Consider the following 24,863-nt stretch of genomic DNA (forward strand, 5'->3'; position numbering starts at 1 on the left):
TCTTGGCTGACAGAAATGGCACCAGGTGAGTTCATTTCAATCAATCAATCAATCAATCAATGTTTATTTCTCAGGGACAATGCAGTGAGACATAGTGGACATAACGTGCATCTGATGTACTGCACAAAGAGTGTTTAGCAATTTGCTAGATTGCAGCTCCTGTCTCAGGCTGGGCTTTTCAACGATAAAAAGAGTAACCCATGTACAGTAAAAAACGACAACAATAGAAGAGCCATCTCTCATCTACCTAATACAATGTAAAAATGCACCTTTGATAGAGAAAGCTGACTGTCCAAATGTGGTTCTGCGGTGGGACATTTTACAGTTGTTGTTGCTTCAAGGTTTGGCGTGTTGAGCATTCAGTGACGGTCTTCTTCATATGAGCTACTGTTGCTACAATTTTAAAACAGTTTAGTCCTTTTCCCCTGACCTCTGGCATCAACAAGGCCTTTTTTGAATACACAACTGCTGCTCATTGGATATTTTCTCTTTTTGACAATTCTCTATTAGGACTGCAGATCAGTGGTTCTCAAACTTTTATACCAAACTGAAAATATTGAGCTCTCGAAGTAACACAATTATCAACAATACGTTAAAATACAGTGACGCAATCAGGTCTCCCAAAGCCAGCTGCAGACTTTTCATAGGAGGAAGGTTTATTATCCATATAAGATAATTTGCTCTCTCATCATCCTCCTCCTCCTTACATATACTTCACAAGCTAGTAAAGTAGATTAAAACGGAGGAGAGATAAGGTCTATAATTAATATAATTGAATGTATTATTATTTAGTTTCATTTCTATTTCTATAACACTATTTCTGATGTGTGTGTGCGTGTGTGCTCAGTTTGAACTTGAGCAGATCGTCTCGGCCATGTCTACGTACCTCAATGCATTGAGATGATGGTTGTGTTAACAAGCAATTGAACTGATGTGTATATACCTTATCTCGGTTTTGAATTTTTCTTATCTGATATATTACTATTATTTCCTTTAATGTTCTATTTTGTTAAGTCAGTCATCTGTACATGTTTTGATAAGTTCTGTATGAATAATAAAGCAGTGTTCATTTGTACTCCACCTTTCTTCTCCGAGCACTTTACCTTATACATGACCTCTACACAGCCACAGAAAACCTGCAAGGTAATAGTAAGGCCTCAACCTTGCATCCCTGATTTTATCCCTTATTATTTCAGCCACAGAGCAACTGAGGCTCACTCGACTACTCCATCCAGACTAATTCACTCTGAATAAGAGTGACAGCAAAATGCATCAAGTGTAAAATGGAAGCAAGCTGCTTGCAGACAGGAAAAGGCTGGTGGGTGGCGAGGTGGTCAAATACAGTGTTCAGCTGTATTAATGAGAGGACTCAGCCCAAGTCTCCATGGTGAGCAAGCAATTGACTCTGACCTGTCAGTGGAAGGTGGGATCATAAATTTAAATATCAACTAACTGATGGCATCATTATAGCGATCAACGACAGGCATGAGTGACAGTGTTGTCATGGCCTAAAATAGGACCATAAATAAATCCAGCCACAGCTTTGAAGCTTTTATTTATTATTCATCATTTTTCAGAGTAATCAATTAATCATTTTATCCGTAGAATGCCATTGAAGTGGGCCATTGTCCAGCTTTAAAGTGATGTTTCCTACCAGGTGTGTTAGGAACTCTCACAAAGCTTGGACCCAAATGCACGAGACCAGAAACAGGAGAAAGTTTTAAAGAGCTTTATTGACTCCTTAAATCAGCAAACAAAAAGTGAGCTGGAACAGCTCTGAAAAAAGGCTAAACGCTAAGCTAAGCTAGACCTAAAACTGAGAAACAAACAAAAACTTAGCTTGACTATGACAACAAAAATCTCTTTCTTTGTTCATAACCTGAAGTGGAACAGACACTGACAACATACGTAAGACGCTCTGGCAACAGGAGATGGGAGAAGGGCGTGTATATATAGGGAGTGAGGGTAAGGAGCACCAGGTGAAAACAATCAGGGAATCCCAAGACACAGAACAAGGCAGACAAGGTTATCACAGGAAGTAGAAAAAAACCCTTACCAAAATAAAACAGGAAGTGACACTGAACTAAAAGTAACTAACACAACTGACGGTGCATGACAAGGTGTCCAAGGCCTAAAAAAAACATTCAGTTTACAAATAAAACATCAATAGTTTGTTCTTCCTGGAAACTTTATTGTATATTGGACTGATAAATTCCAAAACAGCAGCAAAACAACACCATAAAAGCTATTGACTGATGGAGTCGTGGTTTGCTTTATGACCCATGCAAAGACTTTCTGGTCTATGTGATGAAAACTTAGATAAAGTTGAGGTCATTTCATCAACCACCAAACAACAAGTCAAATTTTTCCATGCAACCATTTAAATCTAACCATCAAAATGCACCATGGGCGGCTTTCAAAGTAGGCTCCCTCTTGGTATCATGGAAGTCAGTCAATGAAATCGACTGCATTCAACTGCTTTCAGTATAACTCTGTACAGGAACAAGAGAAGAGATGATGTTTTTCTGTTCTTTTACAGTCTCCGAAAGCTTTGGCTTTTGTCTGGTGACAAATTAGCCTCTGGGCGGCGACAGTCAATATTTTGGGACTTATTTCGAGACTTATTTTAGGTTAGACAGCAGATATCAAGGTCAATACCTCAGCTAAATGAAGGCATATCTATTAAATAAGATGTTGCTGATGCATTTTGGTCACTGTGTCCAGCCTCTTTTTTTTCTCTATGTGGAACTATACGTACATTAACAACACCTGCTCAACATGGTTGTTCAAACTCTTTTTCCCTCACCTTCAGATTGTTTTTGGAAAGTGATTCTAGATTCTAGAATTGTTTAATGGCAGCCCATGGCTAAGTGGAAAGGGAACTTGGCTTGGTTCGAGTCTCCATCAGGCCGAGCTGGGGTACCCCTGAGCAAGGTACCCGAACCCCATTGTTCCCCGGGCACTGGTTCTAGGAAGGTTTCTAGTAGATCATGGGTTAAATGCAGAGAAGGAATTTCCCTACAGGGATTAATAAAAGTACAAATAAATAAATACACAAATTGTGTGCTGAATTATCCAAACAAAGCTGATTTTTCATTTTCTGCTATTTATTCAGTAATAAATTTTTCAGCCACTTGAGGGCAGAGAAGTAGAACACCAACAGGTGACATTTTAAGTTGATATGGAGCACAGCCAGCGTCTCTTTGAAGTAATATTAGTTTAAATTTGGACACATGCCTCCGGCTCCTAGTTAAAGTCCATTATTGTCAGTCTTTCAGCTGTTGGGTGGCCAGAAATTCGTCATTAACAGTTCCTAAACGCTCCATTATGTTCTCTGGGCAGTTGTTAACTTTATCTGCTGTTTGGTGATTGGCAGGCAGTGCAGTGGAGCTAAACAATCATGTGAAACAAAGAGCTAATAAACCTTTACTGCATTAAGGGAAAAGTGCAGGAGATAATTCTCTCTCGGGATTCATCGCTGTTAATTACAGCCGGTTTAAATTGGTGTGTAATATTAAAGCAAATCATGTCCAAAACTGTGAAATTCAGACACAAGGTACAATTAACCAAAATGTCCTTTAACAATGAAAATGTGGTGAAATTTAAGCACACACACACACACACACACACACACACAGAGAGTTGCAGATGCTTTTTAAAGACTGCCAGTCAGTCCACCAGGTCTCATCCCTCTGACATCGGGCAGTAAAAGCCGCTCTGCCATTAGAGAGATGACAAGCATGTCGTGCTGACTGGAGTGCCAGCCTGTCCGTCATTGCTAACAGATGCATTTGGCATTTCAGTCATGTACAAAAGGTGTGTTTGTTGCCAGAGTACCTCAAGTCAGACAGGCATCCAGACGGTGTAGCTGAATAACAATATTTCATCAGACAAAGTAAAGCGGATGGGAGAGGTAAACAAAGTAAGAGATGGAGTCATGTCTTTTTTTTCAGGGTTTTTAACTGAAAAATGACATCGTCAGTCACACAAACACACTCACACTGGTGTGCGTGGCTGTTCTTCTCATGGCATTGCACTGACTTAACAGCCTAAACAAAGTGTTATCCCTATGTGGATAATGCCTAACCCTTAACCTAACCACAATTCAGATCTTAGCCGTAAACTAAAACTAAAAACAAATTTATTAGAGTCATAAAAACGAGAAAACACAAATACTTAATCGTTTTATACCCGGTTGTACCTCATTAGGAGCAGGGTTTTGGTCTCCATTGGGACTTCTTGTCCTGACAAGGTCAGACCTTTTCCCTTAAAGCTGCAGTACGTAGGATGACGTTCCATTCCGTGTGTCTTCCACTTATGTGGCGCTAGCAAGGAAACATAGACCGTCCTCTCCAAAGCCCCTTCTGCCAGCTCCTCCGGGGGGGATCCAAAGGTGTTCCCAGGCCAGCCGAGAGATATAATCCCTCCAGCATGTCCTGGGTCACCTGTGATGTCTCCTCCCAGACCTTAATTTACATTAGTAATGCACAAAATAAATTCTGCCCACCGTATCTTCAACCCAATTGCAACCAAAAACCACGCCTTAACCCTTAACCCTTAACCCTTCTGTTACCAATCCTGTCGTCGCCAGTCAAGTAACTACCAGACCGTTTGTGATATCTACAAAATTGAAAAGCTATGGACTGGTGATCTGTCCAGGGTATGACCCAACCTTTCGCCCTTTTGTCAGCTGAGATTGGTACAGCAGCCTGCGTGACCCTCATGAGGAGGATAAAGTGGTAGAAGATGGATGGATGGATACCGGAAAGCAGAGAAATAGAGCTTTGTGCCCATATACTGTACTTGTAATTACGGTAGCACTCAGGACTTCCGCGAAACGACCAATCACAGACAAGATTCAGAGCACGTCAGAGCTTCTCAGTACTGTAATTCCTAAACGGTTGAATAACTGGCAGATATTGAAATTGAACATTATCTTGGAAAAAGGTTCAGAAGAACTCATTCACTTGAACATTTTTTGACAATTCTGAAGCCATAAAATCAAAATAAATCCAGGCGGCCATAAGAGGGTTATATAAGGCCATTAGAGAGATCCTACAGCAATCGAAACATCTCACAGATATGTAGAAGAACTAATAAAACTATACACTCTAACTTTGTCACATTCACTGAGAAAAATGCATTTAGGATTGTGTCAAGAGGTGAATGTGGATTATTAACGGGTATAAAAGACTCCAGTGGTGCCCATTAGTCAACACGTGTGCCTGTGTTTGTGAGTGAGAGTTGTTCCCAGCTTGATGAAAAGGCTTTTAGGCTAATTACATGAAAAGAGTGTGTTGCCATCTTGATTAGTTTTAATCTTGCACTGGCATCACTCTCTCCCACGTACACACAAGTAATATATGCAGACTCACAGTGCACTGGTTTGACAGACTGTTGCTGCTGCTGCTGCTGATGTTTTAAATTAGAATTATTTTAACAGAGTAACTTGTGTGTGTGTGTGTGTGTGTGTGTGTGCCGTCACATCTTCCACAACACTAAACTTAATGATTGAGTCAATAAAGAACATGATGTTCTGAGCGTGCCTTACACACTCCCTTCTTGGTTCAGTGCTGATACTTCTCTTGCTGACGGTGCGTTTCATTCATCTTCTCACTTCCATCTCTGTTTTAATTGAAGGGTAAAAAAAAGAGGAGAAAGAGGGGAGAATTTTAAATTTTAAAGAGTGTTTTCTCTTGTTTTCAAATGTTAGCTAACAGCGCCCTCTGTCTACAGACAGAATGAACTGCAGGATCATGTTTTTTTTTTGTTTTTTTTTTATCTCTAAAGGAAAGATGATCTCAGTGTTGAAATTAGATTTTGTTTTTCCCCTCTTGGATGTGTCTCAGGGAGAGTTTCTGTATCAGTGAATTCCAATTCCAGTAAATGTTATGGAAGATATTATTGACTTCTGACTATTGATTTGAAATAATAATCATATTTACATTTTAATAAATATTGTGTGTATATATATATATATATATATATATATATACAATATTTGTATTCATTTGCAATTGTTTTGTATAACACCAAATCACAACACACTATATCTCAAGGCACTTTATATAATGTTCTTTGGTAAAAACTAGAAATGGCACCAAACCAGTTCTTCTTGTCTGATACTGATCAATCAGATACAGCCATTTTAGACCTTGTAGAACCTGATAATGTAATAAATCCCCGATAATGTAATAACCCCGATAATGTAATAAAAATTTGCACTTGAGTCCATTGAAAATGTAATAAAACCTGATAATGTAATAACTTCCCATTAATGTAATAAAGTATTACATTAACGGGACGTAATTACATTATCAGGTTAGCCTTCATTTCGCAGGTCCTGATAATGTAATAATTCCCCGATATTGTAATAATTTAACAGCAGACCACCCGTTACTTGGGTTAGTGGTGATACTGTGTAAGCAACGCAAGCTCGAGAGCTCTAGCGCCACAAACAGGAGAAAGTTTGACATTCATGTATGTACATTAACTTTTGGATTGTTCATCCGTTTTTCCCAAACGATGTATCACTGGAACCCTTGGGCCAAGCTGAGTTCAACGCATCCTTAAAGTTTTTTTCTGCCATATTGGATTTTCTGCCATCTTTGATTTGATCCATAACCTTTTAAAGGCTTCTCTTGTCACACATTTTGTGTAATCTTCTCAAAACATCGTTCAGATGATCTTCAGACCATGCCACACAAATGCATTCAACATCTTGGGTTAGGGTTAGGCACTTGGCCGTGGCAGCCAATCAAACATGAAGTTGAGGTCACCAAACAGCAAGTAAGCCAATTTCTCTGCAACCCTTTAACATATTTTAACCAAACTTGGTACATAGATTCATGACATCATTCTGGGGACGCTGTGTTTGAACTGTTTACTTAATTTCAACACACAACAATACACACACAACACACAAGTAACTTATATCCAGAAAAGCAACCTCATTTTAAAGCCATCATTTTAGAACTCTATAGTTGATGTCTTCATCATGACTATTTTTAACATGGATTTGAACTTTCTTTCGGCATCCAGGCCTCCACCACTACTTGGGGTCTCCTTAAAAAAGAAGTAATACAATATGAATGTTTTGAAAAAGTTTGAGATATCAACATATTTACAAAATTCTGTGTATAGATATGAACTCACTTGCCTCTTCTACTTCCAGTATATACTGTATCTCTGACTTGGTATCTCCCATAACTCAGATACTTGAGCACAAGCCATGCTCTCATCCAATGACAATGCTTGTCAAAGAGTTCCTTCAGTCTTAGAGCCAGACCACTTGTACGACCACATTGTTTGTATAACTTAATCATACTTATTGTGCATTCTTCTGCTGAATTCAATCCTAGACTGTCAGACAATGAATCTCTTATATGAATCCATGGTAAGAAAGAGCTGGCTAGGTACTTGAAGAGATGAGAGACCCTATTAATTGTTGCCAACATGCTCATATCCATTTCAAGGGTGTACTTGATAATTAGTTGCCACATTTCATCAGGAAGTGTTGAAGGAGGTGATGGAGTTTCAGCAGGGGATGGAGAAACATCAGGGGATGGAGTTACAGGAGGTGATGGCGTTACAGGAGGTGATGGATTAACAGGGTTGAAAAGATTGTAACTATTCTCTTGATATTCAGGAATATCAGTAGATGAAATGAGATGGTCAGATCCAGAGTTCACTTCAAGTTCATGTGTTGGACTCGATTCAACACGTCTTCTAGATGTGATCCTGTGAGACTCCTCCTGAATGTCTTTAATGTATTGACTAATTGGGCCATCAAAGCTGACATAATGATCTCCATGACCCTCGGCTATATGATCAGTTACTAAAGTGGGCAAGTCCTCGCTATATTCTCCAGATGGTGAGACAACTGAGGAAGCATCCACACCAAGAGTAGAAACAACCAAAAACTGAACTTGGAAAATTTGAGCAGGTTGCTGGAGAGTGATGTTATCTCCATAAGTTCCGAACTCACCCATGCTATTAATGTAGTCATCCCAGTTTTTCTCAGTAACAAAGTTTAACAAAGGTGTGCCATCAAGACCAAAAGGATTTGCCACCAAATCAGATACAATTTCCTGTCTAAGAGTTGTGGATGACCTAAAGATTCCCAAGCTTGCTAACTGGTCAGCCATAGCTGCAAATTGACAATTGCCATCTTGGAGAGGATCAAAAGCTACTGTCATTCCAGAAGAAACAAATGAATGAAACTTTAATCTTAATCTTTACTACGGGTGACACTAGTTACATTAGCTACTGAAAACCATTTCTGCTCAGGGACAGAGGATTCTGACATTGATGACTGGACCTTGTATTTGGAGCGTTTCAGATTTCTCTTAATGATGATCCCATGGACAACTGAATGCCTTTCAGTGACACGGTTATTGTGCTTTATCTTCACCAAAAACTCTTCATTCACATTGTAGACAGATATAGTTGTGGATTTAGTTGCTTGTTGGTTAACTAACCCTAACCCATGATGTTGAATGCATTCGTGTGGCATGGTCTGAAGATCATCTGAACGATGTTTCGAGAAGATTACACAAAATGTGTGACAAGAGAAGCCTTTAAAAGGTTATGGATCAAATCAAAGATAGCAGAAAATCCGATATGGCCGAAAAAAACATTAAGGATGCGTTGAACTCAGTTTGGCCCAAGGGTTCCAGTGATACATCGTTTGTGAAAAATGGATGAACAAGTCAAAAGTTAATGTACATACATGCATGTCCAACTTTGTCCTGTTTGTGGCGCTAGAGCTCTCGAGCTTGCGTTGCTTACACAGTATCACCACGTCTGCTGTTAAATTATTACAATATTGGGGAATTATTACATTATCAGGACCTGCGAAATGAAGGCTAACCTGATAATGTAATAACCTCCTGTTAATGTAATACTTTATTACATTATTGGTAAAAAGTGTATTACATTATTGGGAAATGCACTTTATTACATTATCGGGAAGTTATTACATTATCAGGTTTTATTACATTTTCAATGGACTCAAGTGCAAATTTTTATTACATTATCGGGGTTATTACATTATCGGGGATTTATTACATTATCAGGTTCTACAGACCTTTTAAACTACAAAGCTGTTAACACATTTGTGCCATTTCAAGATATTTCAAAAACATAATTCTCCAGCGGTGTAACAAATATTCTTCTCCCATAAAGAAGAAATAAAAAGCCCACAACATGACTCAGCTCAAATGCTGTAGCTGATTTTTAATTACATTTTTACAGGCTGTGTACAGCTATAGTGCAGCATGTGATATATATAGAACTTTTGAAGTGTATCGGATTTCACATTTTTATTTGTCTGATATCTGATCCTGTGATTTTGAACAACTACAGACTGATACTGATACTGAGCTCTGGTACTTGTAAACAACACAGAATATTATAGAAAAACTATGAGCAGATGCTTGGCAACAGTGGGGAGAAAAAATACCCTCCACTTTTCCACTTCACAGTTCCAGCACTACTCAGCACTGCTCAACACTACTCGTTTTGGGTTTTTTTTTGCTTTTCCATTAGTGATAGTACCTGGTGCTTTTTTTAGTACCTGCTCTGTTAAGGTGTTGTCAGAGTACTATGTCCAACACAAGAATCAAAGTGAACATTCATGCCCTCTGGTGGTGAGCTCACCCTCACCCCGGCCCATCCTCTCTCTCTCTCTCTCTCTCTCTCTCTCCCTCCCTCTCTCAGTGTGAGTGTGTGAGAGAGAGTGAGTGAGTTACAGTGTATCGTAGGTCGTTGTCGGAAATCGCTGGATGACCTCGCAGAACTCACATTAACGAACTTTCCTTCATATTTTCTGGACAAAACTCAAACTTTTAAAACTTATATATGTATATATATATATATATATATATATATATATATATATATATATATGAAAAGAGAACTCCCGGAAGATTCTCTGTTTTTGTTTTTTCATGTGTTCACGGTGATTGTTGTTGATGGCGCGGTGTAACTAAGATGGACACGGATTGTATGCCGGCTGGAGACTAGAGAACTGCCTCAGCCTCTTAATCTAAATGTAGACTTTATTTTATTGTTTTACTTTTTTTTTATTTATTCTGTCATCTGTCCGCGCGGGGACGTGTTCTACTCATCAGGTGGATGTAGGCTTACCGGGTCATTTCCATCCCAGGAGGTCACACATCCGATGATGAACAGTTCCCCACTGAGGTTGCGGTGAACTTTTCCCACCAGTGGACTCGTCATGTCGGGAGTGGTCCGCACACTGAGCCGCTGCCTGCTCCCGGCCGACGCCAGCCGGGACTCGGGCGGCAGCAAGGAGAGGAGCCGGGAGCGGGACGCGGCACAGGAGCGGGAGGCGCGACGCAGGAGCCGGGAGATAGACGCGATGCTCGCCCGGGAGAGGAGAGCCGTGCGCCGGCTGGTGAAGATCCTCTTGCTCGGGGCCGGAGAGAGCGGAAAGTCCACTTTCCTCAAACAGATGCGCATCATCAACGGACAAGAGTTTGATCGGAAAGCGTTGCTGGATTTCCGAGACACTATCTATGAGAATATACTGAAGGTAAGAACAAGGTTTCATGGAAAAAAAACAGAGGCAAACTTTACAATTGTGTTCAGAGCAGGGGCGTTTATAGAGAATCTGGGGCCCCAGTCAATAAGGTCCTTGGGGACCTACATCAAACTCTATCAGTCAATGTTAAAAGTCCGATTTCAGTCAGACTAAGACAATCCTTTTTTAAGGTCATGTAAACATATCAGTCCGATTAAAATCAAGCTAGTCTTAATCAGAATAACATACCTTGATAATGTGATTACTCCTGCATGTATACGCTCCGTCGTACTCAAAATTTCCTCCCTGGTCTTTGATTTGGAAGTAGAAGGAGACGATGTATCAACTGCAGTAATGTTGTATTGTAATTAACATGTAGATATGAAACATACAGAACCACTGCGCGATCCATCTCATCGTCCATCTTGCTGTTCACTGTTTGTTTTTCTGTGACGTAAAGGTCAACAGGGAAACTGATTCAATATGCACTAGCTTATAGAAAGATACAGCGCCACCTACAGAGGCAGAGTACATGAATCGATTTTTTCCTCTGTATGTACAGTATACTTGGACTCTGTCAGTTGTCTGATTGCCTGTCTTAGTCAGACTACGGCTTTAGCTCGATTAAACGGTATGTAATGTCAATGTAAACACACTGAGTTAATTGCCGGTCATCCCACAACATAATTGTGATCAAATGAGCAGTGATGGGGTCACACACACAACGTGATCTTTCACCAGTAGAAGATTAGTGTTAGGAACGGTGGATACACTGCTTAGACCCAAATGCACGAGACAGGAGACAGGACGAATGATTCAAGAGTCTTTATTTCCTCTTGAGAAGGCAGGCAAAAACAAAATCACTTCTTCACAGAAGGAGAATAAACAAGACTTGACACTTGAGCTATGGCCACACAAACTTGAAACCTGATTTGAACTCTCCAAGCATAAACGACACACTGGCAAATGACAAGGGAACTGGGGACACTATATAGGGGAGAGGGAATCAAGGACAGGTGCGAGTGATTACTAAAGGATCACCAGGTGAAGTGCATGAGGGAATTAGGGAAGATGTGTCAAAACAACTGAAGAAAGTACGCGACAGGAAGACATGACATTCACCAAAATAAAAGGGGAAGTGAAAATCAAACCCACACCAAAAGTGACATGAACTTAATGTGACTTTAACCTAAACTAACACAATAACTGAACTAAACAAGACAAAAACACTAACAGAGCTGACGCTTCGTGACAATAAGTCTTCTCATTTTCATTTGTATCATGTGCTTTTATTTCTTAGACTCCTTCCTTTCCCTCTTTTCTCTCCTGGTCTCTGATTGGTTGGAGTGGCTTGAGTTGTCTGCTATATGAGGGCAGCATCAGTGTGTCTCCACTGACTGTGTCCCCAATCAATTTAATGCCCCCACTTGACCGGCCCCCGACTGACCAGCCTAGATGCTCAGTGGCCCCCGATTTCATTTCAGTTTGAGACCCATACGTCAAACTTGCCAGTCACAAGTTGACATTTAACAAATACACAGTGAGAGTTTTCTGGTCAGACATGGTCACAACACCAGAACAAAGTCCAAAATCTAGAAATCTGACTAGAGTGCAAGCAAGAGAAGTCTAGCATTTAAGGAAATATCTAGACCTTAGTCTGAATGCAGCTTCAGGTACCATTTCCAGGTGCCCCCCTCTGAGCTTGGGGCCCCAGGCAACTGCTTATAGTTTATCTACCATATATTTATGTGTTGCTGCTGCCAACACATGTTTAAGTTTAATTTTCTTTTCAAATTAGGTTTTAGTTGTTAGAGCTTTCCCCTAAGACACAGGGTTTGTTGACATAGTACATATTTTTATCCTGACATGCATGAATGTGTGTGTGTGTCCCTTTGTTTGCTGTCGTGGCTGTCCCTCCTTCACCAGCTAACAATACCAGACTATTCCTAAGGGATGATCACATCCGCCCTGAGTGCCACACAGCCCAGACAGCCATGATAAGAGCCTGCACTTGTGCACAGCCAAGGCTGCATGCGCTGGTCTGCCCTGAATACCAGCATACAGTGGTGCTCCTGTTATGGGCCATTATCAGACCAGGATCCACCCCCACACATCCCATAATACACCCACACTGCAGAAAAACACAGTGTGAAGGAGCAGATGGAGAAAAGATCAGATATTATTCGTGTTCGTATGTACATGTTTGTAATACCTTTTCTCAGCTTGTCTTTGTTAAGAGTCCTGAATCTTAGATGATACAAAACAAAATAATACTAGCATAGGTATTTTCATTCCAATGAATCTCTGCAGTCCTGATTCACAGTGTGTACATTGTCAGAAAATTAAAGTCTTAGTCTTGCCTTTTCTGTACAATGCACAATATTTCTATTTACATTTAAAATTTTAGAGGCAGAAGCACCAAACAACTACATGTCACCAGTGTTTTTGGTCCAGACCTCAACCTGTCATATTTGGTATCTTTGTAAACATTGGTTTAAATAATTGTTCTGTATGTTTAGGTTCAGGTGAGTCTCAGAGTTCAGGAGAGTCTCAGAGTTCAGTCTGAGTCTCAGAGTTCAGGCGAGTCACAGTAATTACTGCTTCATGCTCCAAAGTACAACAGTAAAACAAACACTGGTCCTTGCGTTGGCTTAAAAACGGCCACTTTAGGATTACTACGTTGCCAAGATGTCTTTAGATGTCACAGTCAGGTGTTATTTCACAGGTTCATCAAGACTGTAATGAGTGTTTTGTGGGTCTGTTGTACAATAGTCAGTGCCAACCTGTCTGAGAAGGCAACATTAATGCAGGATAATTACAAATACATGATATACAGCGTGTTATAATGGTTCTTGCTCTGCAGATGACTTCTGATATAGAGCTCAAATCCTTTTCTTGCAGTTTTTAAATGAAAATGTAGAATCAGATTGACATTATGGAAATAACAAGGAAGAATCTTTTGCATAACTCTGCAATTGGCGTGAGGGAGAGGTTGGTTTCAAATGTGAAAAAGTCCCTGTTTTGTGGGGTTTCAGGTTGTTATCAGGTAGATACGCCTACAGACAGACAGGCAGTCACGTCCAGGAGGAAGTTCACAGAGAGTTCAGATGCTGCTCCTTGTGAAATGACTCATTCCACATGCACTCTCATCGTCCTCCTCGTCCTCCTCGTCCTCACATATACTTCACACACTGGTATAGTGAAATGAGTCTAATGGCGTGTTTTCACCGGCTCGACTTGCCTCACCTTGGCACGACATGGCACGGTTAAGTTGCGTTTCCACTAGCATAGTACATGGTGTTTTTTTTAGTACCTGATCTGGTGAGGTTCCAAGCGAGCTTAGGTGATACTATGCGTGACGTCGCCAGACTGCCGGCCACTGATTGGTCAGAGTGCCGTCACGGAAAGAGACGTCCAACACAAGAATCAAGCTGAACAATGCCGAACTGCAGATCAGTTAAAAAGAGTAACAATCTTAAGAATGTGGGTTAATTTCCAACAATTACCAGGGAAATGGCTTAAATCTCAATATTTAACAGAGGAGTCTAGTGTATGTAGTGACAGCACTGCTGATCGCGACCGGCAACCGGCATCACAATCCCTGCCACTGTATATCAGTCCAGTCATGGAGAAAGAACTGAACAAATAGTTTTAAGTAACTGAATATAATGATTCAGTTACACTGAAAACAACTGCTTTACAAGGCCCTAGTCACTCGTTTGTGTGTGTGTGTTGCGTGTAGCAGTTTCATGCAGCCGTGCAGTGATGACTCCGCTCACGTTGAGTAGTTACTTTTTTCGTAGTGGAAAACCAACCTAAACCAGGTGAGCTGGGACTTTAGTGGAAAAGGGCTTTAAGATGGAGCGACAGATAAGGTGACTCTTATTACTATTATTTTAATTTATTATCATTATTTGTTGTTTGTTTGATTTTCTACATACTCCGGTCAAACTTCCTCATCTTCACTCTGATCACATACCCTAGTATATGCAGTAAAACAGTATTTCTGATTTTTCTTCCAAGTACCACCAGAGGAAGCTTGCGTACCACAGCTTGAGAACCCTGGCGCCAAGCCATTCATAATGAATGAGATAGTTGCAGAGGAACTTGCGATAAAATAATGGAAATGCTGGCATTTTGCGACATTGATACATTTCACGACAGTCATGTAACAATTCATTATGACATCTGTGTAACTGATTAATACAAAATCCCCCGAATTTAAAGCTGCAGTGCGTAACTTGTTTTGTGATTTTTGTTATGATTGTGCTTCTGTTTGGGCCTCATGAACAGATATGATGCTTTCCTCCGAAAGCCTTTGTATGAAGCAATACTTTATATTAGTACAGTGGTTTTTATTGTCTTCTGTTGGTGGTTGACATTACATGAATCACAGAAACACAGTGTGGACCTTAAATACTTAATCAGCATTGTGTGAACAAGGGTTTGACTGTCATGGACATTTGTTGTTACTCACTTCAGCTTTTAGCCTGTGATTAGTGCCAATATGTGTCACCAGCATATCAATTGAAATATTCATCTGAATACGCCGACCAAAATGTCCAACTCCTGTTCGAGAATGTGAAAGTGAGACTGTAATGGCACTGACCTGTTCAACTTCCTATGGCTTTACCGTATTCGGTGTAGAAATGTAAACTCCAGACACACACTCACTGAGCGGGGATGTGTTCTGGGCAGAGGAGGAAGCAGCACAAACACGCAGGCTTACAGGAAGAAAGGCAGACGAGAATAAAGTGGATTATGCAGCAAATACACAGATGGGTAAATTGATGGTTTTCATGTTGGTTCATGGACTGACTGAATGATTACACAGAGAGTGGTCATGACTGGATATGACACACGACTCTCTGTGAGTGATTTCACCTCCAACATGCTGCTGCTGCTGCTAAAGCTGCTAAATCTGCATCTGTGTGTGTGTGTGTGTGTGTAGCATCAGACTTAAAAACACACACCACGGAACAGAGTCACACAGGGGAATCCCAGACACCACACACACACACACACACACACACTCATGTGCCACAAATTTACACAGTCGAAATTCTTGTGTTAGTCGTTAATCGTATTTGTGTGCCTCAATGTCTGGCGAAAGCCAGTGGTTTATGGGGTTATATTTTCAGATTGTACACACCTTGTGAATAGAAGTAATTCTCATTAGTATTGGCTGATTATTATTTATTAATTGACTCATTATTTCTAATTACAAATTTTTTTGCATTTTGCCAAGTTACAAAAAAATCTTTTTTCTTCATCTAAAAGTTTTTTTTTATTTGTTTGATGTTTAATCTTTATTTTATACAACAATGAAAATACTGCATATAGTTGCTCTGCAATGTAGATGTAAAATGTTGATTGGAGAGACACAACATTATTGTTGTTTAATAATTGGTGATTTGTTTGTTTTCCTCATTTTTCATCAGATGGTGGAACAAAAAGTAAAAAGTAATATATGGGCAAAATAATTGGTACAAATGCTCATTTGGGCTCATGGATGAACTGAGTAGAATCTGGTCATCAAAAACTCAAAGTTTACAGTTTGTGTATGATCTTGGGATGGGAAAATGATCAAATTGTGATATATCATGGATTCTGTATACAATTTTGGTAAGAGAATTGTGATATTTCTACTTAGTTAATGAACAGAAACAGAACAGAAAGTAGCAGTTAAAGTAGAAGCTCCTTTTTGTCACTGTTATTTCTAATCCAGGCCTTTTAAGAAGACGTTTTTCTGTTTATTTTTGAAGCTTGTTAGTTTAAAGGCTCACATTTTTGCGCTGGTCTGTTTTTTGAGCCTCTATTTATTTTGGCTCAGCATTTCATTTTATTTTATTACAGCACCAGCTCAGTGAACACTGAGCCGAAAAAGCTAAAAAACACTTTATTTTCTCCTTGTTCTGATTGTATTTAGTTTGATAACGTGTTATATACTATATATACCACTGTCCCATTCACTTTAGATCAATGTGACTGTTATGGACATATTTTATTTTTTTTAAATATGACTGTGGGTTATTGTTTCAAAGGAAAATAGCAATGATCCATACCGTTGAATCACAATAAATCAGAATCACAAATCTCAGTCAAAACAATAACAAAAGACCTAGTTTGTTGACATGAAGAAGCAGTGTGGAATCATGGGAATTGTTGTCTTGTTATCTGATTTTGTTCCCCTGTGAATGTGCGTGCTGTGGGGGGAGCCTCTGCAGCAAAACACAGTAGAATAAAAAATACACACAGTAAAATAAAACATACAGTAGTAGAAGTACAGAATGACTTCCTCACTCTGAAGTTTCACGGGTGATTTTGCGCCAGAAGTTATAGCAGAGACGGTAAAGAGGATCACTTACTTTGAATAGATATTTCTATGGAGTTAAAGAGTGTTGTGGTTAATAAAACACAAATGCACAAAGTATCTGATTTGAGACATATTGTGTAATTTGTTACTGTCAATCTTGCATCTAAAAGAAATATAAAAGAAAAAGCAAGCACATAGAAGTAATAAGTAACAAATAAGACTAATAAAAAACAGAACATGTCTGGAGCTGTGGAGATGAAAAAGTGTCAATAAAAACAATGTTAAAAGAGAAACAGATCCAAATGACTAGATGTCAGAGTGTGTGTGTGTGTGTGTGTGTTTTGGTCACTTTGATCATTCTGGAGGAGACCTCCCACAAAGATCAGATTCAGAAAACCACCACACATGCATGTGTCTGTCTGACTGTGTGTGTGTGTGTGTGTTTCAGAGACATGTGCCAAAGCCGCACCATGTTTACTAGTGACTCCAGTCTCAGTGTTGATTTGTTTACTTTTTTTATATCTGTGTCGTCTGCAGTTGTCAAACCACTTCTTCACTGCATCCAGGCGCAGACATAATGTGTGACATGTGTGTGTCTGTGCAGGGCATGCGCGTGCTGGTGGACGCCCGCGACAAGCTGGGCATCAGCTGGCAGAGCTGTGAGAACGAGAAGCAGGGCATGCTGGTGATGTCGTGGGAGGGACGAGTGGGCGCCTCGGGCGTCGAGCCCGGCGAGTTTCAGCTGTACGTGATGGCACTGTGTGCGCTGTGGGCCGACACCGGAATACAAGAGGCCTACGCACGACGGGCTGAGTTCCAACTGGTGAGTACATTCAACAGGTGGATACCAGTCACATCTCTCATGGACCTGCACAGCTAAGCAACACGCTCGTTATTGTACATCACAGAAAACAAAAAAACATACTTTTTTTTGCCTTTAGTGGCATTATGTTATGATATTTTATGAAAACCTTGAAGGAATTTCTTCAAATGTGGTGCAAAGGTTCACTTGGACTCAAAGATGAACGTCATAGACTTTTGTTTTTGTACATCTGAAGTTAAGATTAGAGCTGCAACTAAGGATTATTTTCATAATGGCATAATCTGTTGATTATTCTCTCAATTAATCAAGTAATCGTTAAAAAATGTCATAAAATGTTCAAACATGTTGATTGGTGTTCACCAAAACTGGAAATGATGTTTCTAAACGTCCAAAAACAAAGTATTCCGTTTTCATGATTTCTTTGTCATATAGAGCAAAGAAAACCAGATAATATTCACATTTTAAGAAGATGAAAAATCAGAAAGCTTGTTTTAATTATTGAAAAGACACTCAAACCTATTAATCAATTGTCAAAATTGTTGACAATTAATTGAGTAATTGATTAATAATCAATTACTAATAATCGATTGTAGCTGCCCCAGTTGTTCCCTCGTGTTTTCATGAATGTGAAAGAGGAAGAGACAAAAGAGGAAGAGTCTGTGTCCCAGCAGTTCAACTACTGTTACTATCAACAACAACAATAATGATACCAATAAATGGTATTATTCTATTGTGTGATCAGCTTTAATGTCATAGTGACAAGCTTAAGCCCGGTTTAAGTGTCTTGTTCATCTTTAAGAAACCACTTACAAAATGTCAGCACATGCGGCACAGTCGTCTTTCAATCTACTTCCTTCGGTCGGGTCATGACCGACAAGGTTGTGATAATAAGCCATTTCCACTAATCCTCCCATAAACGTCAGTTTGAAGAGTCATGTTTACTCATAGATTAGTCACCGGCTGACACGCTGCCTCGCATTTACTGCGTCGCAGACGTCACAGATTATCCAAGTGAGTGATGTAGGATGAAGCAGAACAACTATATTTAAAAGTAAGGCATCCTTGTTTTACTCTGCTTTAGGTTAGTAATGCCATAAAATACACTAATGATAATTAATATACGGTTTTACACTATAAACTCAGGGTTCCAATGGGTCCTTGAATTCCTGAATAGACATGGGTTTGCGGGAATTGGTCCTGGACAGTCCTTGAACCAAGATGTGGGAACCCTGGAAGCTGTGACGTTCCATTTCCGTGAACCTTGACATGATTTTGCCACTAGTTTCATAAATATTTCCTCAGAATTGCAGTGACGTCAGCAGTAGAGAGCAGCAGTGGATTTGTGGCAGGCTGTGAACCTCAGATGAAGTGACAGGATAATATGAGAAATGCTTTATATGTCAACTCAGTGAAGGAGCACTGCACCGAGTGAAGCCTCGGGAAGTATTTATTGTTCTTCACAGTAACTTACCTCTCTCCTTTTAGTGTTTGGCCACTTTCCAAAGGTCTAATTATTTTTCTCTTGACTGGAAAAGGAGCTGGCGAAGTGGAGCCCAGCAGAGTTTCATCTGCCACGCAACACTGCGCCACTGCGTCATTTGAAAGGGCTTCAGTGTAATTGCTTTTCTTTTAAGCCTAATATTTTGATCGTGCACTGATCAAACCAGTGATTTTCACACTTCACTTATTTCATTCTTTTATCGTGGAATATACTCAGCATTATATGGCTTTGATAAAATCACAACACATTTTAAATCTCATAAAATGCGGTTTGTATTCATTTACTTTGGAACACTGACTTTGTCACCTGCCGCCCACACTGATCCATATTTGGCTCATAAACAATTGGATGAATTACCAAGAGAGCTTTGACTATTTGTCAAAGTTTTCAGTTTGCTGTAGGATATACAGTGCCAACATCTGTGGCATGAAATGAGCCGACCTGAAGGTGTAGAGCATACCGGTGGGTTCAGAAACAACCAAAGGGCATCAGACACAACACGTTGTAGTTACATGTCATGTAGTGTGTCATAACAGATGACAACCAAGGCCTATCCTTACAGAATGAGGATTCATAGTTTAATGTCACCTTGTCCACTGGATAAAAATCCCACAAACACATAGACACACACACACACATTAACGTCTCGCTTTTGTCTTCAATGGAAATCAATACATTATGAGATACCGGATACGGCTCCTGGTCCCTTTGGCAGTGATGTAAACACGGCATCCGGCTGAACGCGGTGACTTCACCATCTACTACTTTATTGTGGCCGTCTCTTTTACAGCGTGGTGTTATGATGCACAGTGTATAAGCAGCAGTCTAAAATGGTCCGGTTGCTGCTGTGATTGAAAGAGCGAAAGATGCGTGTAACCACCGTGACTCTGTCTGTATTCTCCACGCTGCTTTCTTCTGTTGTTGTGTGTGTGTGTGTCACATGTTGATGGTTTACAACACAACTCCCTGGAGGAAAATAACAGACAGACTCAAAACCCCTCTTCTGGTAATGGGAACGGAGGTAATTGCCTTTTTTAACCAGGTTTAACCCCCTTTTTTAAAAAACAAAAAATAAAACACATACCCACTCATTTTTGTGTAAAAGAGGAATCACTATCATCAAGTCTCCAATTAACCCCAATCTGCATGATTTTAGACTGTGGGAGGAAGCTGGAGTATTCACAGAAAATCCAAGCACACATGGGGAAAATATGCAATTTCTACACAGAAAGGCCCAGATTGAACCAGGATTTGAACTAAGAGCCGTCTTGCTGTGAGGCACCAGTGCTTACCACTACACCAGTATGCCACAAAGCTGCTAAATGAAAAATCATTTCTCTCTCAATTAAGAAAAAATAGTTAAAAGATGAATAATAGTTCCCCTGATATATCTATCTCAAAGGTTACAACGACACAAACGGAACTTTCACACACATCAAATGAATTAAACACAACATCCAACCAATAAAATACAGGATCAGGAACCAAAGCAGTTATGATGCAGGTACAGTTTCTAAAATGGTTTAGAAGCAGTCACATCCACTGTAGTAACTCACGGGAGACTTCTTGCTGAACATCAGGGAAGGTTTATTTTCTTAAGGACGAACACAGTGTAGTAGCGATCACATCATCTACATAGTACACAGAGCTTATTGTCTTCTTCACTTCTGTAACATGCCCAACAGGCAACTACTCGACTCATTGCCCCCCTAGTGGACATGTATATACTGCTCTCAGTTCCCACAGTTATTACATCCCTCTCCCCTTAAGCAATTGCTATACAACTTCACTGGAACCTTATAACTGTCTTTAACTCCTGTTAAGTGCCAAACAACACTATTAAGTTTCCCTTAATTCAACTGAAAATCCTTAAGATAGCTGGGCAACTTAGTTTCCCTTTTTGACTGTCTTCTTACTGGAGTTGCATTTGTTACCGTTCTTTGTTCAGTCTCTGAGCTTCCTACAGCTTCAACAACTGCTGGCTCCTCCAACTGGTCACCACTGAATAGCACCTCCTCAGCTTCCAGCCATGCTTCATCAGCCTGACTTGGCCGACTAGCATCCGCAGGTTGGTTGCTGTTGCATTTCCCTGGTCTCTGGTGGTGAGTGTGAATCTGGTCCACATGTCTCCTCACTACTCTCCCATCACCCAGCATCACCTTGTAGGACACTGGTCCAGTCACCGACTCAATAATTCCCGGAATCCACTTGGGTCCTAGACTGAAGTTCTGGGTCATCACTGAGTCTCCTGTTTTGAACCAACGTCCTTTTGCCTTTTTATTGTGATCTTTTATCTGTCTTTCTTGGTATTCCTTCACTCTCCTGCTTAGGTCTGGGTGGATTGAATCCAGGGTGCAACGTAGCTTCCTCCCGAGAAGCAGCTCTGCTGGGGATAGACCTGTTGTAGTGTGAGGAGTCACTCTGTAGCTAAATAATACTCTGGCTACCTTAGCTGTCAGTGTGCCTTCTGGACATTTTTTCATCATTCTCTTGAATGTTTGTACCCCTCTTTCTGCTAACCCATTACTGGCAGCGTGGTAGGGTGCAGAGGTCACATGACGGATACCATTTTTGTTCAGGAAGTCGTTGAACTCGGTGCTGGTGAAACAAGTGCCATTATCAGACACCAACAACTCCGGCAGTCCATGGTTGCTAAAACTTGTACGCAGGCACTCAATTGTGGTGGCTGAAGTGGCAGAGTTCACTGGATACACGTCCATCCACTTTGAATGTGCATCAACAAGCACAAAAAACATCTTTTCCATAAACGGTCCGGCATAATCCACATGGATACGGCTCCACGGTTTGTCAGGCCAATCCCAGGGGTGTAATGGAGCTGGTGCAGGAATGTTGCGGTGCTCTTGACATGTTGTACAGCCCTTTACAGTATCCTCCACCTCTTTGTCCACATTTGGCCACCATACATAACTCCTAGCCAATGCCTTCATTCTGGACACTCCTGGGTGGCACTGATGAAGCTGCTTCATAACATTTCCTCGACCTGGATGTGGCACAATCACTCTCGAGCCCCATAACACACACCCATTCTGGATACTGAGCTCATGTTTCCTCACCTCATAAGGGGCAAACTCCTCCCCTTTCAGTTTTGATGACCAGCCAATTTGTACCATCTCCCGCACCCTCGAGAGTACTGGATCTTTGTCTGTCCATGCTTTCACTTGATCAGATGTCACCAGCGTGATGTCAGAGCTCTCTAGCATGAGAACTCTCTCTTCCAGTCTCTCCACTTCCACTTTTCCTGGTAAAGGAAGGCGGCTCAGAGCATCCGCATTGCAGTGATACTTCCCTTCCTTATACACTATCGAATATTCGTAGGCTCTCAAGGTTACCGCCCACCTTTGGATTCTGGGTGAGGCCATCTGTGGTACGGCTCGCATCTCACTGAAAAGTGACAACAAGGGTTTGTGATCTGTCACTATAGTGAAGTTCCGTCCATAAATGTACTTGTGGAAACGTTTTATTCCAAACATCACTGCTAATCCTTCTTTATCCAGTTGTGAATAGTTCTTCTCCGCTGCATTTAAAGTTCGTGAGGTGAATCCTATGGGCCTCTCCGTTCCATCTGGCATGTGATGTGACAGCACGGCACCTACTCCATACGGTGATGCGTCACATGAGAGCACAATGTCCTTCTCTGGGTCGTAATGCACCAGCACTTTGGCAGACTGCATCATTTCTTTTGATTTTTCAAAAACAACTTGTTGTGCCTCTCCCCACTGCCACCTTGTGTCTTTTTTTAGCAGTTTATGCACTGGAGCGAGAACAGTTGACAGATTGGGTAGGAACTTGTTGTAATAGTTTAACAGTCCAAGGTATGCCTTCAACTCTGTCACATTTGAAGGTGTGGGTGCCTCTTGGATTGCTTGCACCTTCTCATGGACTGGGTGCAGTCCTGTTGCATCCACCTTATGACCCAGAAAAATCACTTCCTCATTCATGAATAAGCATTTGGCTCTTTTAAGTCGCAGACCAGCTTCTTCTAGCCGATTCAGCACCGTGGACAGAGTCTGCAGGTGCTCTTGGTCGTCTTTCCCTGTGAGAAGAATGTCATCCAGAAAGATGGTGATACGAGGAATGCCCTGCAGCAGTCCCTCCATGGTCCGTTGAAATATCGCTGGGCTTGATGAAACACCAAAAGGTAGCACTCTGTATGTGAACAATCCTTTATGCGTATTTATGGTCACATACTTCTTTGCTTCCTCATCCAGGGGAATCTGGTGATAGGCATGACTCAGATCTAACCTTGTGAACTTCTGTCCCCCTGAAAGCGTAGCAAACAGATCCTCAATTCTGGGGATTGGGTACTGCTCCAGTTTTGAGATCTGATTTACAGTCAGCTTGTAATCTCCGCACAGTCTTACTGTGTCATCAGGTTTTAACACAGGAACCACAGGCGCGGCCCACTCAGCATGTTTTACTGGTTCAATAACCTCCTGAGAAAGGAGACGGTTTAGTTCAGCCTCAACTCTACCTCTCATGGGACGGGCCTGGCTTTAAAAAACCTGGGGACTGCTTCCTTGTCCACATATATTTTTGCTGGGGGGCCTTTAAATCTCCCGAGTTCCTCGTTGAAAACCTCCCCATACTCCACCAGTACCTCCTCCAAGGTCTCTTTTTTTACATGATGGATTTGGGTTTCTGGTCTCCCCTGTACCTCTTCTGAGGTTTCTTCCTGGACGTGATGGACCTGGGGTGCTGCTCTCCACTGTAAACCTAGCCTCCTAATCCAGTACCTACCCACCAGACTGGGGCCTGAACCTGCTACAACTACCACAGGTAAGTCTTGCACTCGCCCTTTGTGCTGCACCTTAACCACAGCTGCTCCCAAGACTTGTACTCTATGTCCTGTATATGTTCTGAGTCTCACCCGACATGGGCGTAGCTTTGGTGCCTCTTTTCCCCCCAAAGTTTTGAACACTGAGTGGTTCATGACTGTTACCCCACAACCTGAGTCCATCTCCAACTGCGTGTCCATCTCATTAACGGTCAGTGTCTCTATGAATGGCTCTTCTGCTGGTACATCAAGTTCATCTATTTTGTACAGTGTGAACATGACTTCCTCTGTATCAATGCCCTCTTTGTCATCCTCCCCCTGGCTAACATAATTTGCTCCCTGAGTTCTCCCCTGCTTTCCTGTCTGTACACCACCCCCTCTAGTCTTTGAAATACTAGCTGGGCCTTTGGACCTACACACTTTCTGAATGTGGCCAACTTTACCACATTTGTGACAGGTTTCTTTAATAAACCTACAGTCCCCAGCCCTGTGCTGCTCACCTCCACACCTGTAACAAGCCTTATGCTGATGCTGCTGCCTGCCAGGGGTCTGCTGTGTTGACATTTTGTGCACTGCTTGAGGTGTCCTCATGTGTGATGGCGCAAACTCCAAAGATTGTAAGTCTTTTACATCTTTGCTGGCTGTCTCAATGGCCTGGGCCAACTTCAGTGCCTTGTCGAAGCTCAAATCCGGCTCTGACAGCAGTCGGCGCTGTATGCGGTCATCTCCGATGCCACAGACCAGTCTGTCACGTATCATTTCTGATAACTTGTCTCCATAATTGCAGTCTTGTGCTAATTTTCTTAGAACAGCAACATATTCCATAACTGTTTCTCCATACTTTCTGTTTCTGGAGTTAAACTTGAAACGCTGCACAATCTC

At 41.1% G+C, this 24,863-nt stretch overlaps 1 protein-coding gene across 1 annotated transcript in view; it reads left to right on the forward strand.

Annotated features, from left to right (window-relative positions):
• The first annotated feature begins 9,739 nt into the window (after positions 1–9,739).
• The window catches only part of gna12a (guanine nucleotide binding protein (G protein) alpha 12a), a 28,346-nt gene continuing 13,222 nt past the window's right edge, over positions 9,740–24,863 (forward strand). Inside the window, exons 1-2 of the mRNA XM_058640967.1 lie at positions 9,740–10,558; positions 17,467–17,685. Of these exons, the coding sequence (XP_058496950.1) occupies positions 10,241–10,558; positions 17,467–17,685 (537 nt within the window). The 5' untranslated portion in view covers positions 9,740–10,240. The remainder of the gene's footprint in view (positions 10,559–17,466; positions 17,686–24,863) is intronic.

Source organism: Solea solea, chromosome 10 (genome assembly GCF_958295425.1).
Source record: "Solea solea chromosome 10, fSolSol10.1, whole genome shotgun sequence".
Classification (NCBI taxonomy): domain Eukaryota; kingdom Metazoa; phylum Chordata; class Actinopteri; order Pleuronectiformes; family Soleidae; genus Solea; species Solea solea.